The sequence below is a fragment of the Leuresthes tenuis genome, unplaced genomic scaffold (genome assembly GCF_036924035.1).
Source record: "Leuresthes tenuis unplaced genomic scaffold, fLeuTen1.0.hap1 SCAF_14, whole genome shotgun sequence".
Lineage (NCBI taxonomy): Eukaryota > Metazoa > Chordata > Actinopteri > Atheriniformes > Atherinopsidae > Leuresthes > Leuresthes tenuis.
The window spans coordinates 24,719,091-24,746,122 of NW_027325368.1; the positions used below are offsets into that span (position 1 = coordinate 24,719,091).

The 27,032-nt window shown below is 39.5% G+C and overlaps 2 protein-coding genes across 2 annotated transcripts in view; one reads left to right on the forward strand and one right to left on the reverse strand.

Moving 5' to 3' along the window:
- The window catches only part of selenof (selenoprotein F), a 131,084-nt gene that overhangs the window by 53,070 nt on the left and 50,982 nt on the right, over positions 1 to 27,032 (reverse strand). The window lies entirely within an intron of this gene.
- Positions 500 to 26,945, forward strand: pkn2a (protein kinase N2a). Its single transcript, XM_072364114.1, has 23 exons — positions 500 to 845; positions 8,442 to 8,606; positions 9,798 to 9,933; positions 12,905 to 13,059; positions 16,672 to 16,801; positions 16,936 to 17,081; positions 17,331 to 17,544; positions 19,186 to 19,368; positions 19,617 to 19,726; positions 19,821 to 19,964; positions 20,264 to 20,339; positions 20,565 to 20,721; positions 20,976 to 21,102; positions 21,490 to 21,626; positions 21,886 to 21,961; positions 22,211 to 22,302; positions 22,992 to 23,168; positions 23,466 to 23,528; positions 23,622 to 23,698; positions 23,886 to 24,028; positions 24,176 to 24,283; positions 24,927 to 25,007; positions 25,088 to 26,945. The coding sequence occupies exons 1-23, from the start codon at positions 825 to 827 to the stop codon at positions 25,289 to 25,291; spliced, it is 2,922 nt and encodes a 973-aa protein (XP_072220215.1). The 5' UTR covers positions 500 to 824; the 3' UTR covers positions 25,292 to 26,945.

Consider the following 27,032-nt stretch of genomic DNA (forward strand, 5'->3'; position numbering starts at 1 on the left):
TCTATCTATATATCTCTATATTTGTCTATATTTGAATCTCTATATATATCTATATAGAAATATCTCTCTCTCTCTCTCTCTCTCTCTCTATATATATATATATATATATATATATATATATTTGTCTATATTTGGATCTCTCTATATATATATATATAGAAATATATCTCTCTCGCTCTCTCTCTGTCTCTCTCTCTCTCTATATATATATATATGGTATATATGGTATTTTCTTTTTATAAAATACCTGTGATGAAGCTGGGCATCATGTTTGCATTAAACAAGCAATCGTTATCCAGGTGTGTGACAGAATTTATTAAAACTAATTTAACATAATGTTCTACTTCTATGTTCACCCCGAACTGAGGTTAATGTTGTCCATGTTTGTGCATTCCTCACGGTGTTTTCAGGTTATTGGCATGAGGTAAGGCCAGTCTATGTGAAGTTTCAGATCACGTGTGTAACTGTCCGGGCAGAGAGCAGCCGAGAAGTGGGAGCCGCCGTTGCTCTACAGCTCCTCTGGGCGGACACTTCCATTCTAACCACCGCCTCTTTCTCCAACTACAGTGGGACAGATTTATGCTGTAGCTTTCTACATATGAGCACCAGTTCACCCCTCAGGACTCCGTCGGGACGGTGGGACCGCGTAAAAAAAGTGTGAAGACGGCATGGGAAGTCCCGTGTTTCCGAGATGACCGATGGTTTGGTAAAAATAATCACGTCTTTTTGTCGTCAGAGAGGGAAACTTAAAATAAGTGTTGTTTTTGGAGTCCCACACTCCCTCCACTCTCCCCGTAGGATTTGATTCAAAGGCGAAAACCAAGATGGCCGCCGATTCCGTGCAGGTAGGAAAAGTTGACAACTGTTGCGAAAAGTGCGCAAAGTTTCCCCAGTGGTTCGTTGTTAAGATAGGTAACAGTTTTATCTGATTAAGGTTAAGCCTCTGTGAGTCAGCAGTCTTGTATTAAAATACAATGCCTATATTAGATCCCAAAAGGCTGTCTGGGAGCTATCCATGGATTGAGGCCTGGGAAACAATTGCCCAAACTAACATATCCTGACATATCCAAATTTTAAAAATGTTTGTTATGTTGTTTTTTTGGACTAGCTGGTGTGTTAATGTGTCGTACATTGCTGGAAAAAAATGGACATTTAAACTCAGTGTAGGTATAGGTCAAGTTGAATGATAGTTATTATTAAACGTTATTTCACAGCCCAACGTTCCTCTTAGAAGGTAAACAGTGTCCGCAAGTTATGTTGTATCTAGATGTTAATAATGTGAATAAAAATGTAAATTGTATTAGCACTGTAAAGAGAGCTTGCTTTACGTAAAGAAATGTTCAAGTTATTTTCACGCTGGTTCAAATTGTAACTAACTAACAACACTGCACTAAGGAAATGTATGTTTTAAGTTCGAATTGCATTTCTTTTTTTTATTTTTAGACTTTATGATAAGTTTATGATACATTTTTTCTTTAGTGAGTATCAATACACAGGACTCTGATTCATGTGGTTTCACTTGAGTGACGTCAGGCCTAGCACACTTCTTTTTTGTGTTGCAGCTCAAACTCCTTATCTTATCACGTTTTTAGCTGAATAAGTCATTGCTTAAACAATTCACTTGAAAGCTTATGTTAAACCAAAGATCATTCTGATTAATTAGCCACTATAGTCCATGTTTATGGGGAATATTGAGGGATGATTGTTGCAGATGACAAGGCTAAAACCTGTGAGAAGCATACATGTTTCTTATTGATGTTATTTCCAGAGCTGGACAAGACTGAAACCTTTCATTGACACAAGGGCTGTTGAGGATCTGTTGTCATCTCAGCTATGCTATATCTGAATCATTCTCACTGTTGGCATTTACTCAGGACAGGTGGTTGTTCTTGTGCTTTATCTGTGTCATATAAATTACTTGGTTAGATGAGCAATATTTCCTACTTTGTGATTACAAAATGACTAGGCATCTTGCAAAATTCAAATTTTTTACAGAAATCGCTAATTTGTATTATTTGCAAAGTTCAATTTAGACAGTTGTAACACAAAATAACACAATGCATCATTAAGTAGTTTTATGATCCTGAGTAATAATTCAGTCTATCTCATAAAATATCTCACTATCTGTAGAGGAGCCATACTTTTGTTTATATCTGTAGTATTATGTAAGGAGAGACATGGACCAAAGGAATATCTACAAGCTGGATAGATTACGCAATTTAAATTCTTGTCATCTGTTTCGACCGAATCGTAATGACAAGTCAAACTGATGTGCCCGTTTCACTTGGTGTTCTCAAGCATCACTGGTTAAATCTGACACAGTTTTATGTTGTAATCATTGTTTGTTAGTGATGCCAGAAAACGGCCATCAAGCCTAACATGTACCTCCAAACATTTAGGTTGGAACCAGAATAACTCAACAGATCAACAGTGGTTTTGGCGCAGTCAACCATTCATCCACCTCTGTGCTGTTGTTACTTCAGTTTTGTGGACACCTACACTCAGAGTACCTCAGAAACAACCTTTATCTGAGGCAAAGAGCAAGACATTGCATACAGTTTGACTTATCGTGGTGTGTGTGTGTAACTTGTGTGATGGTTACATTTATAGGATCTATGTTTATTACCTTGTGTTACTATTTTTGACCACAGTAGAGAGCTCACGGCCTTTGCCAGTGCTCCGCAGCAAGCTGTGGGGTGAGATAGGCTTGGTGTCAGGTTCAATACTGAGACAGGCCTTGTGCAGAAATGGCAAAGACTTGGCTGTTTAAGCAGGAGCTTGGATAGTGGCCTCAAGTTTTCCATTGTTCTATTGTCCGAATGGAGCTCTTGTTGGACTTAAAGAGCAAGTTAACCTGCTCACACTTAAGGTTCAGACCTAATGTTTGCTTTTACTCACAGTTTCCCCTCATGTCTCAGGCACCAAAAAAGTGTTTCATCAAGGTCTACTTTTGTAGGGAGCATCTGCCTTACCTGTATATGAATTCTGACATCTGTTTGATTGATTATAAGTCATGTATGATTACAAGTTGGTTTACATTGGGTATTTTTGAGTAAATAAAAGTTATATTTGATCAAATAAATTGAAAAGCTCCTTTGTTCTCTGAAATATTGAGCAAAGTGTGTAGCTACAAGGTTTTTAGAAAGTGTTTTCATTTGTTTGAGCTTTAAACATTTCACAGAGCAGCCAGCAGAGCCACACTGTCAAGTACAAGTTCCCTCCATCCATCATAAACTCTTGTTTTGTGGTATGAGTGGAAACATTTGCTTACAATTCCTGCTTCACTCGTCTTTGAACCTAATAAGTCTCAAGTTCCTGGTATGACGTCTTTTCGTCTCCTTGCATACATCCAAGCGGCAAGAAATGACAAGGCCGATACAGGTTGAACTGCAGCAGGTATGACAGCAACAGAGAAACCAGAGAAGGATCTAGTCAATGCAAATGAGTATCAGTTCTCTTATTTTAATTCAATCTTTTTGTTTGATCTTAAATTAAAATACAGTCCTCGGGCCTCTGAGCTGATAAATTTCCACCTTATCTGATTGGCCTTTCATGGATTTCCTTGCATTGTTGCATAGTAAAATAGGACCATTTGGGTGTCCTCATTCTGTCCTCGAGCCACATTGGGCAAACATAGCAACAGTGCAAGCAACTTTCGCAGAGCGGGAGACAACACCCCCACACCCACACCCCTCTCTCAATACACCAGCACCACACACACATATACAAACACCCCATCCAGCAAGTTGTGACCTCCATTTTACCTATGAGTCATCAAGGAACCTCTGGATTAGGTTTTGTGCAAACTATGCCTTCCTTTGAAGTGAGCACCTATGGAAGAAAGGGGGGGGGGTTAAGGGCTTAAAGAGGGAATGACTGAGGCCATGAAAATCCCTCATCTTAGCAAACACAATATATTTTTTCCATTCTAGATCTGGTTGACAGATCTAGAATGGAAAAACAGTTGAGTACATAATTTCAGCATTTGCTCAAGGTAACATTTAGGTTTGCGAACATAAAATATCTCTTTCACACCATTTTTACAAACGAACATTTTTATTTTTGCATTTTTTTCCCAAACCTAATAAAGCCATTGATTTCCTTTCAAAGTCTAGTGTGACCTCTTAAATTCTTTTACTTTTTTTCCATGTTTCAGTTTTTTTCCAAAACTAAGAATAAAGGGTTTTCAGAAAGTGTCTGGATGGGGTAATTGATTACCGTTGGAATAGCTCCTAAATATGAAAGGTTTCGACTTTCAGAGAGAAAGTGGATGTGGTCCATCTTTTAGGCGACGTAAGCATGGATGGAAGGGGATTGTATCCTCAAATGCTGGTTTTCCATCACCATTAATAGAAATGAATAAGAAAATAAAGAAGAAGACTTAATGCATATTGGGGGGATGGAAATAACTTGTCTGACCTGGTAAAGAAGAAAATGAGGTGACTTGCCAACTGTTTCTGCTCTAAGCGGGAGAGCAATAAACTCACCTGACTGACAGATGTCTTCCTAAATATATTCCCAGAGATAAAAGTCATTTGTCATGGAGAACTCTCTGTTTTGTGCTTGTGGATGTCCACTGCAGTTGTTGTTCTTTTCCTTTTCAAGTTTTGTTTTTATTCCCAGTCAGGATAACTACTTTTTCTACTTCTTTACTGCCACCATTCCGGCAACACGAAGCAGCCTATTTTGTTTTTGCTTTCAGACCTGTTAAAGTTGACATGACATGATCATTTCCAGTCATTTTATTCTTTAACTTGGGTTCCTCTAAATAAGATGTGTAAGATGTTTCTCCTGGAGGAATCTTCCTCCTGAGAAGGAGAGGATTTGGCCACAACAGAGATTACAGCACAATGTCTCTGTTTAGCGAATGTGCTCAGTACCTGCTTTTGTGAGTACCTGCGTGTTTCTGAGTGGTAGAAGCATAAATCGGTTGTGTTCAGTTGTCTTGTGTATAGATTTATTAACACAAAGTACCGCTAGCCCCTTTAACTACCTTTTCACTCAATATAACCATGAAGTTTGTACTAAAATCCATTCTCATGTCTAATGTCAGGACAATACAGCCCTTTGAAACTGTTTCACTCACAGTTGCAGTTTAGATTCATGTACTTTTAGCGTTTGAACAGCCTCGACTTTTAGCGTCAGTCTCACTGCTAATCCAGCGCCATACGGGTTCTTGTTTATAAAACTGTCCTGGAAGGGAATAGTAAAAATCCAAACCTTTTCCTGACTGTGTTCCTGGCCAGTGATCCAAAATTGCTGATCTTTGGGGACCCAGAAACGGGTCAGCTTGCCCTCACAACCTAAAACACATTTTCTTGGAGACATCTCTGAAGCAGAGCTCTAGCTGGCTCGCATTGCCTGGAGAATTTGACAATGGAAAGAAATCTGTGAACTAAGCTGGATTTGGTGGCCAGGTTGTTTTGGAAAAAAAGTTTTGAGAGCAAAATTATTCTAACACTTGCACATAACGTTTTTAAAAAAAAAAAAAAAATTCTTCCCCATTTAGCTTTTTGTTACGTTTAAGGTGATGATAAATTGTTTTAACACTGCTGATAAACCAGATCCCATAAGAAAGCGTGGTATGAACCTTCTCCAAAGATTACTTCAGATTATTTTTAGAATGTGAATGGAAACCCAGGTAGTGATGCTTGAGTCTTACAGTGACAGCTTTGCAGCGATCATTTCTGATGAGCAGCTTCAAACATAAACATCACCTGCACTGATAATGCACTTGAGCTCTTCTTTTTTCCAATAAGTCTTTCCCTCTTAGAGTTGTTGCGGTGTCATTTCAGAGTGTATCCTTCATCACAAAAGTTGCTTTCCAGTGGGTAGCAGCAATAGACTGCCAGAGCTATATTTTTAGATTGGGGTTAATTTTAGACGCAGTTGTCTCCCTAGAATGAGATTAGGTCCCATTCTGGGCTCCTCTGACCTCACAGAGTGAGAAGCTAAGAGGGATTTGGCTGTCGCTGCTCAGGCGCGGTTTATCTTCCCTGTTTATGTCAATGGCCTGTGTGAGAAAATGCAATGGGAGAGAGCTGGAGAAAAGCAAATACTAGTGGAGTGAATGACTGAGACTTTGGATGGCCGAGGATACAGTTACTCCCCCACAGAACGTGATTTGATGACAGTTTAGCTGGTCAGCAGATCATGCATGAACTTGTTTGTTTAACTGATCTGGAAATGGAATTGGACGAAACTGATGAAGATACGGTAAGGCAGAAGAGTAAAGCTTAGTGCGACTTATTGACTTTAGGGCATCTTCTCATTAGCCAGTGATAATGGCGGCCCAGAAAACTAAAGCAGGTTAATTTGAATCCAAAATCTGTTTTTCTGATACATACTTTGAAGGCTTCTTTTATGTCATGATGGGTTTAATACAAGTTGACAGTCACAGCACTGTGATGCTGTTTTTCATGTGTCATCATGACTTATTTTTAAGCTTTTTACACTTTGCATCATGTTTTTCCTTTGTGGTTTATAATAGCATATTTGTAAAGGTGCATTTGTTTTTGTTTTTTCAAAGTAATACATGCACACAATAGTGAAGTGATTAATACTAGTGTGGACTCTGTATTCAGGATTTATTTTGAGCAGTGGTATCATGATGTTATATAAAATGAAATGTTTGTATTGCATAGTTGTAGCCATGGATTAGAATCAAAATGTCTCGTTGAATACTTCAAGTTTGAATTGTGATAATATTATCAAGTCAGAGAACTTAAATTCCACCCCCACCAAATCTATCTAATAAAACGTCATCAGGTATTTGTGGTGAATCTCTAAAGCTGTAACATTCAGGAAATGACTACTAATCCCTCTTAAGTTAAGGTGATGGTTTTAAGGATGCAGGTCAGTGGAGACTGACAGCGGCAATAAAAGCAGCACAAACTGACACGCCTCTATGATGGAGTGTCACCAGGACGCTCTGGTTGGACAGACTGTGATTAATATATGAACCTCATGTATGGTCAATAAATCTTTCTTGCTAATTTGACATAACTGCTGCAGTTGAAAAGATTTGGAAGGTTTATTTTATTGACTGGTTTCAAGTAGAACATAATCACAGAGGTGAATGCACAACTAGGAGTTAGAGAGCAGGACTCATTCTGGATCATTTGGCAGAGCAAGGTTTCTGAGCAGAGATAACAAAGTAGTTAACTGTTCCAGTCGCCAAAAGTGATGGACTGAAATAGTTCAATATACGAAGGAGATCGCCGTCCTTAGACAAAAGCAGAAGAAGACTGTGGCTCCGGCCAGTGAAAGGGCAGACTGAGGTTCTGTGAGTCCCAGGTATGAGGTATGATAATTTATTAGCGTATTCAATGATAAACTTATTTTTCTTGTCTGTGGTCCAAACTAACAATTTAATCAGTGCCAGTCATGACTCCAGACCAAGCTTGCTGTGTTGTATACAGTATGTTTACAGTTTGTTAAATCTGAAGAGTTAAGCACTTTTATTTATCAAGTCCAGTAAAACTAATATTATAAATCATCAAACTGCTGATATTGTCTAATAAGTAGAGCAGAGTCACAAAACCAACGTTAAAAAAACAAAAACAAAAAACACAGGCAATATACAATATATAATAAAACTCTAAACTATGTAATAATATTTTATGATTGAGTTATGCCGAGTCAACAACAATTTACAAGTAATGGAAATGTATTTTTATTACAGAAGTTAATTGCAGTATCATGACTGCCAACTGTGGCTTTGCCCTATGACATCTATGTGACATCGATCTATGTGTGCATCCAATAATGTTTGTAAGCAGCAAAGCCGTGTGTGTGCGTGTGTGAATATTATCAGGCAATATAAAATTTCTGTTGATCACCCATTTATCAGGATTAGGTGATGCCTATTTCACATCAGTATTTCCCTACTGATTTAGCAAATGTGTAAATAAATAACAGTTAAAAAAAAAAATCCAAATAAATCAGACCAGTGGAAAAAAGAAAAAGACATTCTGCTTAAAAAGCAATGATAATACCAGGAGGGCTAGCTCCAGCTTAGATTACAAGCAAAGCAACAAAATGATGGTGCATCGGTTTCCTTACAGTCCACAGTTTGGTGTTGTTCAGTGTGACCCATCTCAAATGTTCATCGTTTGGAGAATTTTTGGGGGGGGGGTGTTGTATACTGCAGAAAAAAGGGGTGATTCCGCAATGCGTGGTATGGCTAACATCTTCATGTAATGCTGCGCTTTGTTGAAGTGTGTGGTTTTCTTTTTGATTTAACATTTATAAGACCTGCTTGTTAAATGCAACAAAAACAGCCAACGGGTGTCACTGACCTTTGTCTAACCACCTCCTTTATCTCTACCATCCCATTCCCCTCTTCTCTCTACTCCTCCCTTGTTGACTTCCTTTAAATTACAATCACCATTTTCCATTATCTCCTGTTTTCACCTCTCCTCTCTCATGTTTTACTCCAGGGGGATGCCAGGGGCCAGCTGGTGGCGGAGCGACTCGGTCTGGGACACAACCTGGACCTGTCAGACACCATGGTTCAGCAGAAGCTGGACGAGATCAAGGAGCAGATCCGCCGCGAGATCCGCAAGGAGCTGAAGATCAAAGAAGGTGCTGAGAATCTGCGCAAGGTAATATCACAGCCTTCTTTTCTTCTTTTTTTTTTCTCAAAACAGCACTTCTACTGCACCTCCATACAGTTGGGTTCCTTGGGAAAGAGAGCAAGAGATAGGAAGTCGGTTCACTTTTAGTACCGCATTGAGGGCTGATGGAATAATTAAACATTTGATACATCACAATTTTCTCTTTTTGCCTTTTTTAAAAATGTTGTTCAAACTGAATATTAAATGCCAACTAAAACTATAGTGTTAATTCTTGAAATCAGACATCAAGCGTCAAAGTTTGATTGGTTTGATCTCATTTCCAGTCAGTCTTCAGTGGTGCACAGTGGGGATGTTTGGCCTCTTGGCTCCTGCCTCCTGTCTTTCATGGTTCTTTCCGGGGCTTCCGTGTAGGTTTTCCGAGGCATGCAAATGTCTACCGCTGCCTGGGCCTCACTACATTAACCTTAACCACCCCTGCCACAGTCTGAGTTAAACTTGGACCGGTGCAAGACAGGCTCCTCACAGTCAAACCTTCTCCGTAGGCCTCGCTATCCATTCAATGGCAGCACTCTACGCAGTGTGCTCCTGAGGACTCAGCGGATATGACATGAGGTTGGACATCGACGGCCAGGTGCAGGGTCCATGCCCTTGACTCCAAGTCCAAGCATTCTCCTAGTAACCTTAAACTCAACGTAGGTTTGCTGTGGCTGTTTAGAGGTGTCTGCGTAGCCCACAGTCGTCCCTTCTCCCCCACCTCTAGTGCAGACACTGAAGGCTTGAAGTCCGAGGCCTTCAATGCTCCATTTAAAGTTTGAAATATGATTCAGATTAAACTGTATGGAGAACTTTACTTTCGCCAACTGTGATAGAAATAAGTGACTACTGACCCTTGCAGCTACAATATATTGTACATATTTAATTTGAAAACTATGTAAATGAACTACCCAACATCAAAGCTGGATAAATGCCCTCACCACGACAGCCCAAACTGTGATGCATGTCAAAGTTTAAAATCAGTGGGTGCGAGTTGCTAATTAAGGTAACATATTTTACCTTGACTGGTAAATGCCCTTCTTTCAAACTTGCTGTCGGTTCATAGTTTGTCATGGCTGAGACAAACCTTTCCCATCACTGAATACTCAGATTTATGTTTTTTGTAATAGTTTTAGTTTCCCATTAAACGTTACCTGTTTCCCAAGACTTTTTTGCTCTCCTCAGGTCACCACAGACAAGAAGAGCCTGGCATATGTAGACAACATGCTGAAAAAGTCTAACAAGAAGGTTGAGGAGCTTCACCAGGAGCTTCAAGAACTCAATGCTCACATTGTGGTCAAAGACCCAGAAGAACTTTTAGGTAATCACAGAGGCACTAAAACAAAGTAGCTGAAACTCTTAACTAGGATTAATATTGATAATGTATGAAAAGGTTTTTATGAATAAATGCAATACCATCCCAAATACACCTGTGTTGTACTTCAGATATGAATGTGTGTGGTGCATTCATGTTCATAATGGCTTCACTCTCAGTAACTGCCTGTTAAGCGATCTCTTGGATAGATAGTGGTTTAAATTGTGGATGCAAATTATCATTGAGTAAATCATTGAGGAACTGGTGTGTCAGAGTACCTATGTAAACACAGATACAAATACACAGACTGCACATTCAGTGTTTGGAGGTGACTCACTCTCCAGAGGCTGACATTGTTGCATTCCACATTCCAGCGATGGTTACAATCAGGCGAGCTGTCAATTGTCTCTCTCCCAGGCTGGTGAAAGCCTGCTCCTGTGCATTTGTCAACAACAGTGGAATTTGGAGAGGTTTAACCACAACAGCTGTGTGCATTCGGTATCCTTTTGTTACAGTAGTTACCTTATGGAGTAACTGTTGGTGGGAATTGTCTGAATGAGTTCATGAAGCAAAGGGATGGAATTTGTCTGCCTGTTGCCATCACATTCCCCTGATTCAGTTGACTTTAGAAAGTAAAAGAGGATAGAGGTGTGTGTGTGTGTGTGTTGGAGGAGGGAAAGGGGGTTGTCTTGGTAAATGGTTATCTTAAGTGAAAACAAATTTAGCCTGACTTTGCGACCTCCTATCGGGTGAACACTGGCTTTCTACTGAGGTGACGCAATACCAGTGGAATGTAGCTGGTCATTGGAACATGATAGAGAGGGACTGAACGTTGCTCAGCTATTTAAACATGAAACAACTTCTTGAAATATGTCCAATTCTGGAATTCGTGAGAGACCATTGTTTCCTGAATAAGTAGGAGGGAGTTGCTCTACCCCTGCAAGCAGCCAGGATGCGTTTTACTTCCAGGACAAAGTTGATGGGGTTCTGGTTATTCTTACTGCTTAGCTGAAGTTGGAGTTGGAGTGACTCGCTGTGAGATGCTGATGAAGCCTGCAGCTCTTATGCAAGGTCACCAGTCAGGTCCCTCTGTCACATATGTTCTCATTTGTTAAGAGACTTGTGACTTGTTCAGTCAAAATCACTTTTCCTTCTTGTCATCTCGTCACAACGGAAATAATCTTGTGCCAATTTTAGGTGTGTATCTCCCAATCATAATGTCATTGCTTGGAGAGTATTGTTCGCCGTGTGTCTTATTGCCTTTTCATCAGCTACAGATTGGGTTAATATGAGGGAGGGTTCCCCTTGTCAGTTGTCCAACAGTGACATCAGCCCTTTAGCTATTTGGTAGCTCAGTATCTTGTCTCACAGCCCAGTGAGAGGTTAAGTGGGCTTAACCACTCTGAAAGTGGGGGTGGAGGTCCTTGAATTCTTGGCTCAGTGTGACCTGAAGCAAACCACACCCTCCTACTTAGAGAGGAAAGCCCCAAATGTAAACTGAATGACATGCACTGCCATTGACTTAACATGATTTTAATGTACTTGCTGCACTTAAGCAGTCTCGCTATAGTTTTCTAAAATAGGAAATCAGTTTTTCTCTGAGCTTCTGTAAAATTGTCACCTTTCTCCACAGACTTTCCCGCTATGTCTGTTTTAATTTCTCGTCTTGCCCAGCCTTCTACAGTGTTTGCCAACATCCTCCCCTCCTGCCTGTTAGAAAAATCTCTGAGCTTATTAAGGGTCATTAGATGAATCACTTAGGCTTTCAGCTCAAAGAATCACATGCTTCCTTTTTGCCCATATCCTGCAGGTATTCAAAGGAATCATTAGACAGTGTTTTGGTGAAACTTTTCATGAATGAATCACAGAACCGCTTACTCATTTTTTTGGTATTTGTATCTGACAGCCTCACACCACTCAGCTGATTTTCTTTACCATTCTTTTCTTTACCATCAGTTGTGCACATTTAGTAGACTCCAAACAAAGCAAGGCATTGATATTATTTGATGTACTCTATCGGGCAGTTGTTTTTTATCTTGGGCCTTAAATTAATCTGAGAGATCAGAACTGAGGTGTAACAAAACTTGATTATTGATACATATTGGACTAATTTATCGAAGGTTGTAGAGATTAACTAAAAGTATCTTTGTGTCCTTCTAAAAGGAGCTGATTTATGATGGTATATACTGAAACTTAACTGGCAAATCAAGTCTGAGGAGGTTGGGCAGGTTTTTTTTTGCCCACTTTGTGTGCGTGAGAATGTTTTGTTTTGTGCAACAGTAATCAGTCTAGGGAGTGATTTTCTTTAAACCTTTCGAGTCAAGACATGACCAAAAACACAGCAAAACACTGAACTCATCCCACAGAACTGTGGTCCAGCCCATTTTGTGATGTTTGCTTTTCCTTGTGTGACTATATTTCAAATATGCACACATGACTGGACATAGCAAAACTATGTTTTTCTAGCTATCTGTAACACCAGTAAATGAATCATTAAAGCCAATATATTTAAGGTTGTCTTAATCATAGAGAGATTCTCAGTCTTACCTCACTTTTTCTTATTCACTAACGACGTTATAGTATTGATAATTGTTTGCAAGTTCACACTTGGCCTTTTTTTGCCTAGAATGGAGGTGTCTACAAGGGTTTTCCTGTGTTGTTGAAACAGAGCAGACTTCAGGACAGGTGCCAGTGAGGTGGCACAAAGCTCCCTTGATTTAGACACAATTGCCTTTGTTATTAGGGCCATGATTATCAAGGCATAGAACAAAGTCAATTACAAGGTAAATTGAATATTTGTGTTCTCTCTCTTTGTCTTTAAAGATTTCTAAAAACATTTCTGTTTTCTGTCGACATTGTTATGGATGCACTAAGTTTAATTGAGCTTTGCTTTATGACCATGTCTATAAAGTGAAATATTTAGAAATGTTTCCAGGTGGCAATAAGTTACCATCCTATTTTTTTTGTCTTTACCTAGAATGCCCGTTAACCCCAGATACCCCTAACAGTGAAGCTAGAATGTGCACCAGCAGCAGTCGCCTGGCAGCCTTAAAACGGCAGAATGACATCGAGCTGAAGGTGAAACAGGGTGCCGAGAACATGATTCAGATGTACTCCAACGGGCCCTCCAAGGTAAGCACAGTCCGGGAATAAGAAACCTGACATTCAGGTTTTAGCTGCCTTATGTCAGGTTGGAAAATCAGACTCCACATTACAATAGATTTACAAAGCTGGATCTATCCTCTGCAGTTTTGAGCATAATTCATGCCAGTAAAGCATCCTGTAAACGGCACTAACTCAAGTGTGAACACACTCAGGGTGGATCAGGTACACATTCAGATCTGATCACTCAGGCCACATTCAGGGGTTGTTTGGGATCTTTGTGGGCACATTCATGTAATAATGTGAATGCAGTTGTGTGATGGAGCACATTGAAGCACACATCTGTTCACCTGATGAGACTCCAGACAGACAGAGATTGCACTCTGACGCTTTCTTGCTCTTCTAGTTTCCGAAAAAATGTGTAATTCACTGAATGTAAGTATGCTCCTGTCAGGATTTTTGGGGCAAATCACTGATGGCAGAATCAGCAGATATCAAACACGTGTATTGGAAAGCTTTGATTTATAATGTAACATAATTTACAAATGTACTACTTTTGATAACATTCTATGATAAGTATTAAATGAAGAGACGAGCAGATATCTTGTTTTAACTCCAGCTGATATATTTTTTCACTCCTCCAAAACATAGCAGCGTCTTCTTGGTAATTTGTATGGAAATAACAAACAAGAAAACCTCTCCTAGAAATGAGCATGTTGTACCAGATGAAGATGTCCCTAAAATCAGCATTGTTAAATGTGCTGCTGTGTCTTTTACTCTTTCTGTCAGTGATATTGGGGAAAGTTGCAGTTGTTTTATTCATGTGAGAAGAATTAAAGCGCTGTGTAATTTGTCATTGTAATATAGATTTATCTACAGAGAAATGGCTTTGGAAATGTTTGTATACTTATATTCATTAGCTATGTGCTAATTACTTTAAATTGTATCTGTCACATGATTCAGGTTGGATTGGGTTATTTTTCTAAAGCAAAGAGAGAAGAAAAAAAACCCTGACAGTCATATATAGGCTCCACGTCTTCCAGTCGCTTGTTTTAGAGGGGTTAACACTAGTTTGGTTATATTTGTTGAACTTGGGTTAACACAGGGTTATGACGTGGTCTTCAGTGACGTTATCTTGTTTTGAGTAAAGTTGCTTTACTGTTAACATCTCGTTCTGCTGACATAATCTGGTGAGCGCAAGGTTTTTTGTTTATATTGTTTATTTGACGTGTGTGTGAGATCTGACCAGGATATGAAGTCTGATTGAAGACTGGGCGAAGGTCTGGGTGAAAACAGCTATCTCAACTATTCAGTCATGGATGAAACAGGCACCTGATTAATTTAATTGCCAAATCTGTGGAAGTTTTCACAGATGAGGATTGATAGACAAATTGGGTTGTAAAGAACCCTTACTTCAGCCAGCTGTTGTTCTGTTCTTAGAGCTGTTGTGTAAGCGGGCTTTTACCTACAGAAACAGCTCCACCAGGACTCTACAGCCGAATTAAAGTCAAAGTAAAAGATTTCATGAGTTAAAGCCAGTCAAGTTGACAGTACATATGTTTTTTGAACTACAGAGGCAACTGTCTCTCATATGTGTCACAGAGTATATACAGTATCAAAACCCACAAAAAGGAAGTGCTTTTCTCCCAGAGAAAACACTTCTTGTAAATACTATAGTTATGCTTTCTTAAGCCTAGTTTATGCTTCTGCGTCAAGTCGATGACTTGGACCCCTACGCCATAGCCTGACGTGCACCTCCAAAAAATCCTAACTACGTGTCGAGTTCACCTTAGCATTAAACACATTATTGGCCAGTTTATACCACCTCAAACAAAGAAGAAGCATTTGCTTTGCATTCTGTATTTGTGATCTGTCAGTCAGCTGACCAATCAAAGTAGACTGAGCGTTTGGGAAGGTGGTCCGTTAACTGACAGGAACTAAAAATGACCAGACAAGGTGACAAGTAATGCTGCAGCAGCGTACAGTATGACAAAGATTGTGTAGTTTTCATTTAACATTATTTTAGTAGATGAACCTGTGACTGATGTATCCATATTTTTGAATAGCCTTCAACTTGCTTTCCTACAATGTTTCCTCATACTCTGTTTACTTATTTAGCCACTATTGGCAGTTGCCGCCTCCCATCATGCAAATCTTGTTTGATTAAGATTTATAACAAGCAGATGATAAGTTCCCTCGTAATATTAGTATATACTTTTTCCAAAGTACTTCTTAGTGATATTATATGCTACAAGTTGTAATCATTGGTGACTGATAAATTTCAGACTACGACTATGAGCATCAAATAGAGTAGAAACAGTCAGGCACATTCCCAGTATTACAACCAGCCTGTAACATAGCAGGTTTGCCTCTACAGTATCACTGCAGGGGAGGAGGAAACACGAGAAGGTGCTGACACATACTGTCATTCACGCAACTGTTTGTTCACAAAACCCATATGGTTCTTCTGTCTCCTCTAATACAGAGTGAAGAAAAAGCTATAATTTCGTTGAGAGGTGTTTGTACCATAAGTCAACAATTGAGTTAATAACAGCTGGAGCACAGAGAGGCTTGTGTTCATGTTAGCTCAAGTATGAGTTAGTAGCAATTAAAAGTAATTTGTACTAGATGGTTTAGTATAGTGTAGGGGTTTTATCATCAGTGGTATGATTTGGCTTTACATTATATGTGTCTGTGAATGTGTCAGATGTAATTTAATGTGGCATAGATGGATGAAATTCCCCATTCAAATCCCTTTGGAAGTGAGCTTTTACCAAGCATAGAGAAGATGGACTTGTCTATTGTCAACCTGGCCTACAGTTAACCTGGCTTTGTTCAGGGATACTAGATAAAGAACACTTTTTTTTCCTTTTGTTTTAATGCTATGGTTAATCTTTGCCGAAATTAGCCTACACCCAAAAACACAAATCCATTTATGTCCATATTAGTTAGCTTTTCAAAACAAGAAGTACTGGCATTGCCTTACTGTGCAACTTGCTGTAAAAACTGTCACCTGACCCCCGCCCCCCTTGTTTGTCTGTCTTGCCACCATCGGGGTCACAGCGTTTTGTAAGCGACCTCCCAGGTCAGACAGAAAGCAGCACCTTCCAGTTGGAAATAGTCCTGATGTCAGAGAGGAAATGCCTGCTGGACAGAAGTCTTTCCTGCACACGCAGCCATCAACAACCAGTACTTACACTTCACAGGAATTTGGGGTGGAGTTTGCTTATTCGCGCGTGCGCGTGCGCGTGTGTGTGTGTGTGTGTGCGTGTGTGTGTGTGCGTGTGTGTGTGTGTGTGCGTGTGTGTGTGTGTGTGTGTGTCAGCAAATCACCAAACAATGTGATTCCACTTTGTTTTTGGTTGAACAAGATTTTCCATGCAGTCACTTGTACTTCAGCTCCAATTAAGGGCATGAACTGGCATCTTGGCTGTATTGCACACTCACAACAACAAAACACAATAGGTGAAGAGGGATGGCGTGCATTTTGGATCACATGTTAAGTCCTGATTTCCAAACTTAATTTTTTGAGAAGACAAAACATGATTAAAACCCTTTGATTTAGTCAATAATATATGTAGAGATAAAGCGCTCCTGTTGCTCAGTGATTGCTTCATTTCTTGCTTTACTCTTTACTTGCAGGATCGTAAGTTGCTAGCAACTGCTCAGCAAATGCTTCAAGACAGCAAAACAAAGATTGAGTTCATCAGGATGCAGATCCTTAAGGCCAGCCAGACCAGCGAGCTGAGCTTTGAGAACAATGACGTGATGGGTGAGCACTCACGCACAATTAGTCAGCTAGAATTCTAAAGAGAAAAACCTGTCAATTTAAAACAGAAAGACTGAGGCTAACTTAAAAGTTTGCACAAAGGTTATAAATGCCTGTCATCTTCCCTTGTCTTCCAGATAAAGCAATTATAAGCCCTTTAGACCTGCGGGTGGAGGAGTTGTGTCACCACGCCAGGATAGAGTCTGCAGTGGCCGAGGGTGCAAAGAATGTCATAAAACTCCTGGGATCTGGAAAAGTCACAGAAAAGAGAGCACTTTCAGAGGTAGACGCCAGTTTCTGGGTGTGCCATGTGAAATGGACAGCATCTGCTTGCTTGATTTTCATACATACATCACAGCAGGATTCCAATCAATTTAGACTAAATTAAGTCTTAAAGGCATTAAATGAATTTGATTGCTGCACTAACGTAAGCAGAACATATTATTTATTTCTCTTTACATCCTTCACCTGCCCTGTTCTTACTTTTTCTTCCACTTTCCTTTTTTCTTCTTTAATTGATTTCCCTCTACAGGCTCAGGCTCGATTTACTGAGTCCAGTCAGAAACTTGACCTCTTGCGATATTCCTTGGAGCAACGCCTCAATGAGTTGCCTAAAAACCATCCTCGCAGCAACAGCATCATAGAGGAGTTGTCTCTGCTGTCCTCACCGGCCCTTAGTCCCAGATCAAGTATAATCTCAACACAGAACCAGTACAGCACCGTAACCAAGCCTGCAGCACTCACAGGTAACAGAACAAAGACCCTAACTGTGGTCACTCAAACACTTTTTTACACTCCTGCATCCCAGCCACATTTCAGTGTTTTTATTCACCCAAAAATAAAAATGAAATTTGCTGGATGTTAATTTGGAAAATGTTCTGGTTGGGCTTGTTGGGTGTATTGATTAATTAATGAATTAATTTATTTTCTGTTTTTTCAAATGAGGTATAAAATGAGACGGTATTGTTTATATCAGTACAGCTTTATGTTGCATTAGTTTGTAACCCGTTTGTCCCGTAAAGCCACATCAGCTCTCCTCTCACTCATTGAGCTGCCACGCCCCAATTTTCTTCTTTTATTTGTGAGCTCCACACTCACCCACAACATCTCATCAATGTCGGCAACATAACGATCTTGACTGACTACTACACGGCTATGAGCTGCATGTAAACTGATGCAAACAAAATAGTAGCACATGCTATGTAAAATGTTGTGTTCAAAAGTACCTAATAAAGAAAGGGCTTTATTTCCCACTGAAATGTTATGAAGTGTAAGCATAAAATATTGAAAGATAATATAGTACAATACCTCAAAATTACAGTACTTTACTAAATGTAGGCTAGCTTCCATCAGTGGTTTATGGCATAAACAGGCTTATATGTAAATAACAACAGCTTTAATGGGAATTTAAAACACTGGTAAATAGGAGCACAGAGAATAGGAGATAAGCAAACAGACATTAATGCTTGAAATAATAGTCATAGAATACTAGATATTTGTCGTAAATACAGTGTTTTAGATTATGCATCACCATGAAATCTACAAAGACAGGTTTGAATTTTTCCCCAGTGCCAAAAGATGGCCCTGGTATTTTATTTAGTTGTTTGATCTTAATCTGCTGTTTCACAGCATCATTATTCATCCTGTTCTCACTCAGGCTCTGTTCAAGTGCACACCAACACAGAACTTCGCCTGCCACTTTCTAAGTATAGAGATACTTCTGGGTCAGAGTAGTAAGCAGCTGTTTGAAGATCTGTATGAAGTAGTTGAACAAAGATGGACTTACTATATTCCAGATTTATCATTAAAATCTTAATTTTTCTTTTCCAGAGTCACTAGATTTTGCACAGGAAGGAATTTTTTCATGCTTGTCTTTAAAATGTTCTAAGATGACCGGGAATTTAATTAAATCTGCTCAACTGTCTAAGCTTGACTTTTTAAGCAGGACTTTCAGATGAAAAAAAACATGTCGGATTAAGAGTCAAAGATTATTAAAAAGATGCTACTTGTAAAACTGTGTATTTCAGGAAAAAAAGAACATTACCACTGTTTACCAGAAAGTCTTAGTTTTTCTTCTTGTCAGCAGATGTCATTTATCATTACATAGATACAGATCTGTTACAGTTAAGGTGGCAGATATTCAGGCCTAAAGGTTGGGCCTTATGTTTATGCAAATCTGCAACCTGAATGAATCTTGTCTAAGATCAAGATCAGAAAAGCCAAACTCATTAAACTAGTCTTGGGAGTTAATTGACACATTCTGGAATGTATTTGTAACTTCATATATGAGTTGGATAGGAAAAGTTGGGCTAACTGGGAGCAACTTTATACAGACAGGCTGGTGTGAAATAAATGTGTACTATGTCACACGTCTCCCACACCTTCAGGCACGTTAGATGTCAGGCTCATGGGCTGTCAGGACCTTCTGGAAAATGTCCCAGGTCGTTCCAAAGCTCCTTCTGTCCCACTTCTTGGCTGGAGCCCTGGCGATCGCTCATCCTTCATTAGCCGAGCAAACCGAAACCGTGGTGTGAGCTCTAGGAACTTAACGAAGAACGAGGAGCTCTCCAGTAAGTAGATCTGACCTCCTGACCACCTTCTACACCCTCTGAAACTATAAAAAGGATGAAAACTTCCTGTTATTTTCAAATTTAAATTAAACAAATCTGAATGAAGTGTCAACATCACCTCCAAGTAAATCTCAGTCGTAAAGTAAAATCAGTCGTAATATTTGTTGAATGAAACAACCCTGTTTTTAACACAGCTGGATAACTGTTACATTTAGGACATTGTTAATAGCTCAGCATGTGTTCCTTAGATGAAATCAGCGCAGTGCTGAAGTTGGACAACACAGTAGTGGGACAGACGAGCTGGAAGCCGGTCAGCAACCAGGCCTGGGATCAGAAGTTTACACCGGAGCTGGACCGGGTACAACACACTCAATTCTGCCTTTGAACTACACCTGCGTTGTTGACTCAATGTTGTGTTTATGCCACGCCATTGATGTGTTCTACATCTGTAGTCTCGTGAGCTGGAGATCTCTGTGTACTGGCGTGACTGGCGTTCGCTCTGTGCTGTCAAGTTCCTGCGGCTGGAGGACTTCCTGGACAACCAACGTCATGGAATGTGTCTGTACTTGGAGCCACAAGGGATGCTGTTTGCTGAGGTACACACACCAAGTAGTTAGATTCCATAAAGAGGTGTTAAGTATTTTTGATGTTTTTTGATTGATAAGTCACATTTAAAGAACCTTTAGTCGTGGGTTATTGTAGAGAACTGAATTAAATAAAAAAGACAAACTGAGATATAACAGTGTTGAGTATATATTTTCAGTGTTGTGACAGGAAATCTAATGTTGCTTGTTCATATACGCAGATACATGTTTTTTACTGGTCTTTTATATAACTGCACTCATTCTATCTCTCTGCATTTTGGTTTTCTGAATTGTTTGTTCTTCCTTTGTAGGTAACATTTTTCAACCCTGTCATTGAGAGGAGACCAAAGCTGCAAAGACAAAAGAAGATTTTCTCAAAACAACAAGGTGAGTCATGGCTGCCAGCACAGCCTCTCACGCTTTCTCAAGGTGCTCTTTGGTGGAAATCTGATTTAGTTTAAAACAGGTTTTTATGACGTCAATAATGTTCGAAAATCATCAAAGTCTTAATCCCAGTGTTTAGTTTATCTCTTTTTTCTCTTCTCATGGTTTCCCATTGTCCTTCTTTTCTTCGTCTTTTTTATTTTATTTTTTTACTTGTGTTATTATCAGGTAAGACTTTCCTGCGAGCTCCTCAAATGAACATTAACATTGCCACCTGGGGCCGGCTGGTGAGAAGAGCCATACCGACAGTCAGCACAAACTCTTTTAGCCCCCAAGCAGCTGAGACCGGACCCAGCAGCCTGCCTGGTTCACCTACTCCCAGCAGGTACACCAGCACCTATATATATATATATATGCATCTTACAATATATATATATATATATATATATATATATATATATATATATATATATATATATATATATATATATATATATGAGTCGTATTAAAAAGTCACAGCTATATCATGTTGAAAATTTGAGAAGGAAAAATTGTTTAATAAAGAAACCTACTTCATGGCTCTGCTAAATAAGATTGTTTTCATTCTCACTTCTAAGCTGTACTTTTGTCTGAATACAGTGACCCGCTGGTGACCAAGCTGGACTTTGACAAAGAACCCACACAAGGATCCAAACACTACTCGGCACCTGATGACGTTAGAGAACCGCTGACGCAGCATAAGATGCCTGACAAAGAGGAAGTGCAGGTGTGATAGTGTCACAAGAATTACAAGTATTGTTGATAAGGCATTACTCAACTGATATATTAGCAACAGCTTTTAGAGCCTAGTTTGTGAAAATGAAGATGTGTCAGAAGAACCATCTTAGGTTTTGGTGCTTTTTTTAAATTCATGGTCAAAGCCTGTTACTGTTTCTTCAGTAGGAATGTTTCTATTAACACATTTCTTATGAGAAACTGGAGCAGGATTGTGAGTGTTAAAGCACCGCAAATGTAGCTTTAATTATTTTTTCTGCCTCTCGTAATCTTTAGTTGAACAAACTCTCACACATTGACTCAAAGCTTCTTTTTTTTTCTTTTTTCACATTTCACATTTATTCTCCCACTCTCCATCTTCCATGTTTCCCCTAAGCAGGATGCACTCGCATCATTCGACTTCCTTAACAAGAGAAACAGCACTGTGTTGAAGCCGGACATAGATGGAGTGCTCGAGCAGGAGATCCAACACCCAGACCTGGAGCTCACCACCATCCACAAAGACACAGAGATAAGGTAGGGAGGCCATGTGCTCGTCATGTTCATCTTACTTTTAAAGCTTGGGCTAAATTTCACATTTAACTCTGTGGTATGAAAAAGTTTATGTTAATTTTTTTTCTAAGTGAACAATTCTGGCAGTGCTCTTCTGTTTATTAAAAGTAAACAATACAATAGTTATATTAGTGTTAACACTGCCCCCTGGCTTCAGTTAGTCTACATTGTACTGGACTGATTTTTTTTATTTTATTTTTTTTCTGCAATGATTTCTCTAAAGGGAAGAAGAGCAGTTCCACTTCAGTCTCCAAGACTTCAAATGTGTAGCAGTCCTTGGACGTGGTCATTTTGGAAAGGTGCGTTTTTTTGATTGTCCATTACAGAGTTACAGCTAATAGTCATTTTCAGTATTGATTTAACTTTCTTTTGGCTTTGGATGGCAGAAAGCAGCTGGAAATTATGGCATATTTGCTTAAATATTTCTAAGTCAGTTATGAAAATCTGTGGTGATTACATATGGATTAAACATTTCATTTGACTGCATAATAGACACAACTCTGATCCAACAAACAGACAGGAAGCTGAAATCCATTTCTCCTCTGCAGGTACTCTTAGCAGAATATAAAAGCACTGGGGAGATGTTTGCTATCAAAGCTTTGAAGAAAGGAGACATCGTGGCTCGTGATGAAGTTGACAGGTAAGCGTTTAAAGCTGCCGGTCAGACTTGTTCCTCTCAGCAAAATTACAACTGGATATGGAGAGAAAATGTAAACATTTTTTTTTTCTTCCTTAAAGTAACATTAGAGAAAATTTTTTGCTCTGTGACTCCTAGAGTTGCACGATACCCATGGTACCAAATCGTTAAGGTTCCTACTATACTAAAAATTCTACACAACGGTACTACTGTGGATTACTATACTAACGGTGCCAGTTTTTGCTACACAGCGGCTGCCTCGACCATCCTCCCGGCTTCTCAGCGCTTGCTACTCCCTTGTAAAGAAACCCACACGGCAACCACTGCAACCAAACTACACAGCTGCTGAATGATTGGCTGTTTGCCTGTTACTGGTGGCCTCTGGGATATGATAGGCTGTTTCCACACGCTGGGTCCGCCCATCTGTTAGCTGATTGGCTGTTCGTGTTCCTGACGGCTAGAACGAACTCCATGTAGGCAGCTCCGCTTCGATAGAAATTTACTTCAAAACTAAAGTTCTGTCTCGCCCAGACGCGCACACAGTGGTTAACAAACACGCACACACACTCACCAAGGTAGAAGCACCGGGCCCGGGCTGCGAGTCTGCTGAGTTTGTTTTTAGTGGTGCTGTGGCATTTTTGTGGATGAGTTTTAATTTGAACCATCTGTACTGTTTTCCTTTTGTCTGTCAGTCTGATGTGCGAGAAGAGGATTTTTGAAACGGTCAACAGCGTTCGCCACCCCTTCCTGGTCAACCTGTTTGCGTGCTTCCAGACGCAGGAACACGTGTGTTTTGTCATGGAGTACGCGGCCGGAGGCGACCTGATGATGCACATCCACGCTGATGTGTTCTCTGAGCCCAGAGCAGTGTGAGTGACTAAAGCTTCCTTTTGTACTGATCATCCATGTTACAATAAGAATGTAGATTCTCATTATGATTGTGCAATGTTTCTGATCATTTCAGTATATGAGTTTAAGTTGAATATGTGTTTTCTCTCAATCTTTTGTATATTAGAAACTAAAGTAATTAGTTTAAGGCAACTTGAGATTGACTTAAAAATAAATGTGCCAGGGAGTTAATTAGATTACTTTAGTTTTTTTCTTTGCTATATGCTCTCTAATAAAGCCACATCACCTAATCTGCTTTGTATCTTGTACGGTTTCAGATTTTATGCAGCCTGTGTTGTTTTGGGATTACAGTTTTTACATGACCATAAGATTGTGTACAGGTAAATTTTAAGAAATTGAACTTGAGAATACATTTTACATACATAATTGATTTAATGGATATTAAGTATATTTGCTTTTCTTACCATTTCCAGAGATTTGAAGCTGGATAACCTGCTCCTGGATACAGAGGGCTATGTGAAGATTGCTGACTTTGGGCTTTGCAAAGAAGGTAAATGTGAAATCAAACTATTTGTTTTGAAAAGTTTTAGTTTTTCTCTAAAGCCTTTGCCTTGTAATGTTTGATGTTTAATACTATGTTTATATCTACCCAGATTTTCCTCAATAGTCTAATTTACCAACTACAAAAGGCAGTAGAAGGGGTTTGTGTTATTAAACGGTGTCTGTGTTGTTCTCAGGAATGGGATTCAGGGACCGCACTAGCACATTTTGTGGCACACCAGAGTTTTTGGCTCCGGAGGTTTTAACTGAAACGTCGTACACCCGCGCTGTAGACTGGTGGGGACTTGGCGTCCTTATCTTTGAGATGTTGGTCGGAGAGGTGAGTGGGTGTCTATCAAACTGTCAATAACTATAAGTGATCATTGCTGATTAGTCTCACACATTTTCATGCGATTTGCCCAGTACAGTAGACAAGTGACCTCCATTTAGCACCATTTCTCGTGTATTCATCGTTGTCTCTTTTCAGTCGCCCTTTCCTGGTGATGATGAGGAGGAGGTGTTTGACAGCATCGTCAACGACGAAGTCCGCTATCCACGGTTCCTTTCAACTGAGGCCATCTCCATCATGAGGAGGGTGTGTATACAGAAAGGGAGTTAGTGTTGTCTTCTTTACACCAAAAGTTGTGTTTTTAAAACAAGATTTTTTTGCCACCTGATGAAATAAGCAGACTAAGTCCTTTCCTCTTAGTAGCGGCAGTGTTTTTACCCTCAGTTAGCAGAGGGCTACAACAAACACTGAACTGGGGTTCCACGTAGTAACTACTTCTACCTTCTAGCTTGTAAAAAAACTGAATTATACTGTCAACAGTTTATGATAATCCCAACTGTTTGGGATAATTAGGCTAGTGTATATTTAGTTTTTTTGGCCTGGTGCGAACATTAGCCCCACACAGGTGGATTGGGAGCGGCCAGCTTCACCAGCTGTCTTGCAGACAGTTAAAATCAATCAGTCTTTTCTCTTAATTTCTGCAAGTTTTCGCTCGGTTTGATTCCTGTTTTCTTTTGAAATCCTGGAAGATATAGATAGATTATAAGCAAAATAAGCAGTCCACACCAAAGATAAACTTTTCCATCACTTCAGCGTAATATGAAATTTCAAATAACGGATTCAAACAACCACATTGATGGATCAGAAGTGTGGAGTAACATGCCATTTTATGGGGAGAAGAGATTATTTTTGATGGAGGGAAAAAATATTGTCATCTCTGTGTGCTTAGCTTTTGAGGAGGAGCCCAGAACGACGCCTGGGAGCTGGAGAAAGGGACGCAGAGGAGGTTAAGAAACATCTATTCTTCAGGGTAAGACACAACAAGGAAACTGCCACTCCTAATTACAGTAAAGTAAAAACTGAGCTCTCACATCATCTGTTTGCTGGCAGAATATGGATTGGAACGGCTTGTTGGCCAAGAAGGTGAAGCCTCCATTTGTCCCGACCATCAAGGGCGCCAGCGACGTCAGCAACTTTGATGATGAATTTACCTCAGAGGCGCCAATCTTAACCCCTCCCAGGGAACCTCGAGTGCTGAGCTCAGAGGAGCAGAACACGTTTTCTGACTTTGATTACATTGCTGACTGGTGTTAGTTTCATCTGAACCCCAGACAAACACACACACACGCACGCACACACACACACACACACTCTCTGAACTTGTAAGCACAGCAAAGACTGCAGCTCAATTCTTTTTTTTTTTTTTTCTCCTTCCTCATCCTCCTCATCCAGGATATTGAGGAGGATCCATTAACCTGGCTCATTGAGCAAAAACTCTGTGCCATTGAGAAGAAAGTCCAGATATGCCTCCTGAGGACACCCACTTATTTTTTTTTAAATCCACATGAAGAGCTTTTTTTTTGTCTTCTTTTTTTAAGAAAAGGAAAACCTGATATTCTGCCGGAGTGAAGGTAAAGGGATGTCCTCCTGCACAGACTGTCACCGTCGTCGTGTCCATTGTCTGACCACTGAGAATGTTTCACATATGAACTCTAAGAAAACAGCACCATCACAATCATGTTATTCTCTGTTTTCTTAGTTTTTTTTTTGTTTGTTTTTTGACCTGAACAGATCATATTCAGCTGAATTTTATTTTATTGTTTTTTGTTTGTTTCCTTGTAAAAACCCTAACCTTAGCTCTCCAGAGATCATGCCTGAAACTGGTGTTCAGTGAAATAGAAAGTGCTTTCAGCATCGTCACTGAATATTCAACTACAACAATCATCTTGACTACTACTGCTGCTGCTTCTTGACTTGAAAACCAAGTGAGTCTGTACACTACTTTCTTTTTTTTTTTTTTTTCTAGTTTCAATTGTCCTTACGAGAGCTCACATGATACAAAATAGCAGTTCATCCAGTGTCACGTGCCATGGTAATTACGATTCACTGGTATCTCCATTTTGAGTCTTTAGAAGAAGAAAAAAAATAAGTCTTTTGGTTCAATTAAATAATTCTCAAAACATTAAAATGCTCTGATGCCCTCTAGTGGCTACAGAGCCAAGATGATATTCATATCAATCCCTAAGTGCTGATTGGTTCTAGTATTTTTTTTTTTTTTTCATTCATTAATGAGCAACAGGTTGTGGTGGACCTGAATTCATTTTTTATTTTTTTAATACCTCATTAAGACTAACAAAGTGGCTTGCTCGCAAAACCAAATTGACCCTGTTCGTGAAGCAGTAGAGGAAAAGCTCTTCTGGGAATCTAGTGATTAAGTCAAAATGTTGTGGAAAAACCCATATGACTGGTGAGGAGTGTTTTGATTTTTTTATTTTTATTTTTTTTTTGTTAGTTTGTTCCGACGGGGTTCGGGGAGAGTGTGCATAATGTCGACATGCCATCAAAATGCTTCCCACATTGTTCTGAAAACATGTTTCCAGCTGACTTCCTGTCAGTTTGCTTGTCACATAAGACTGAGTCAATGTTTCAGACCTGTTGATATAAATCACTGGGGGGGGTATATTTTATATATACATACTGTATGTACACAGTTAAGCTGAAAGCACTAATTTTATCAATAGTTTAAGTATCTACGTTTCTTAATTATGAAAATAGATTGTACAAAGTTTTTTTTTTTTGTCAATTCTTTACCTGTGCATGTTGTTGCCAGAACAATGTCAACTGTATGGATGGTACACCAATTACTCAAGTCACAACTGTTACCGTTACCGGTGTAAAAACAAATGCATTTTTGCAGTCACTGTTCGATGCCTATCATGAATGCACAAATTAAACATTTGTAATAGTGGCTTTTCTTTTATTGTTGCCTCAAACACAAATCCTGTGTTCCAACAGGTGGTTTAATTTCAACCTGCTTCACAAATCAAGCGTTTGG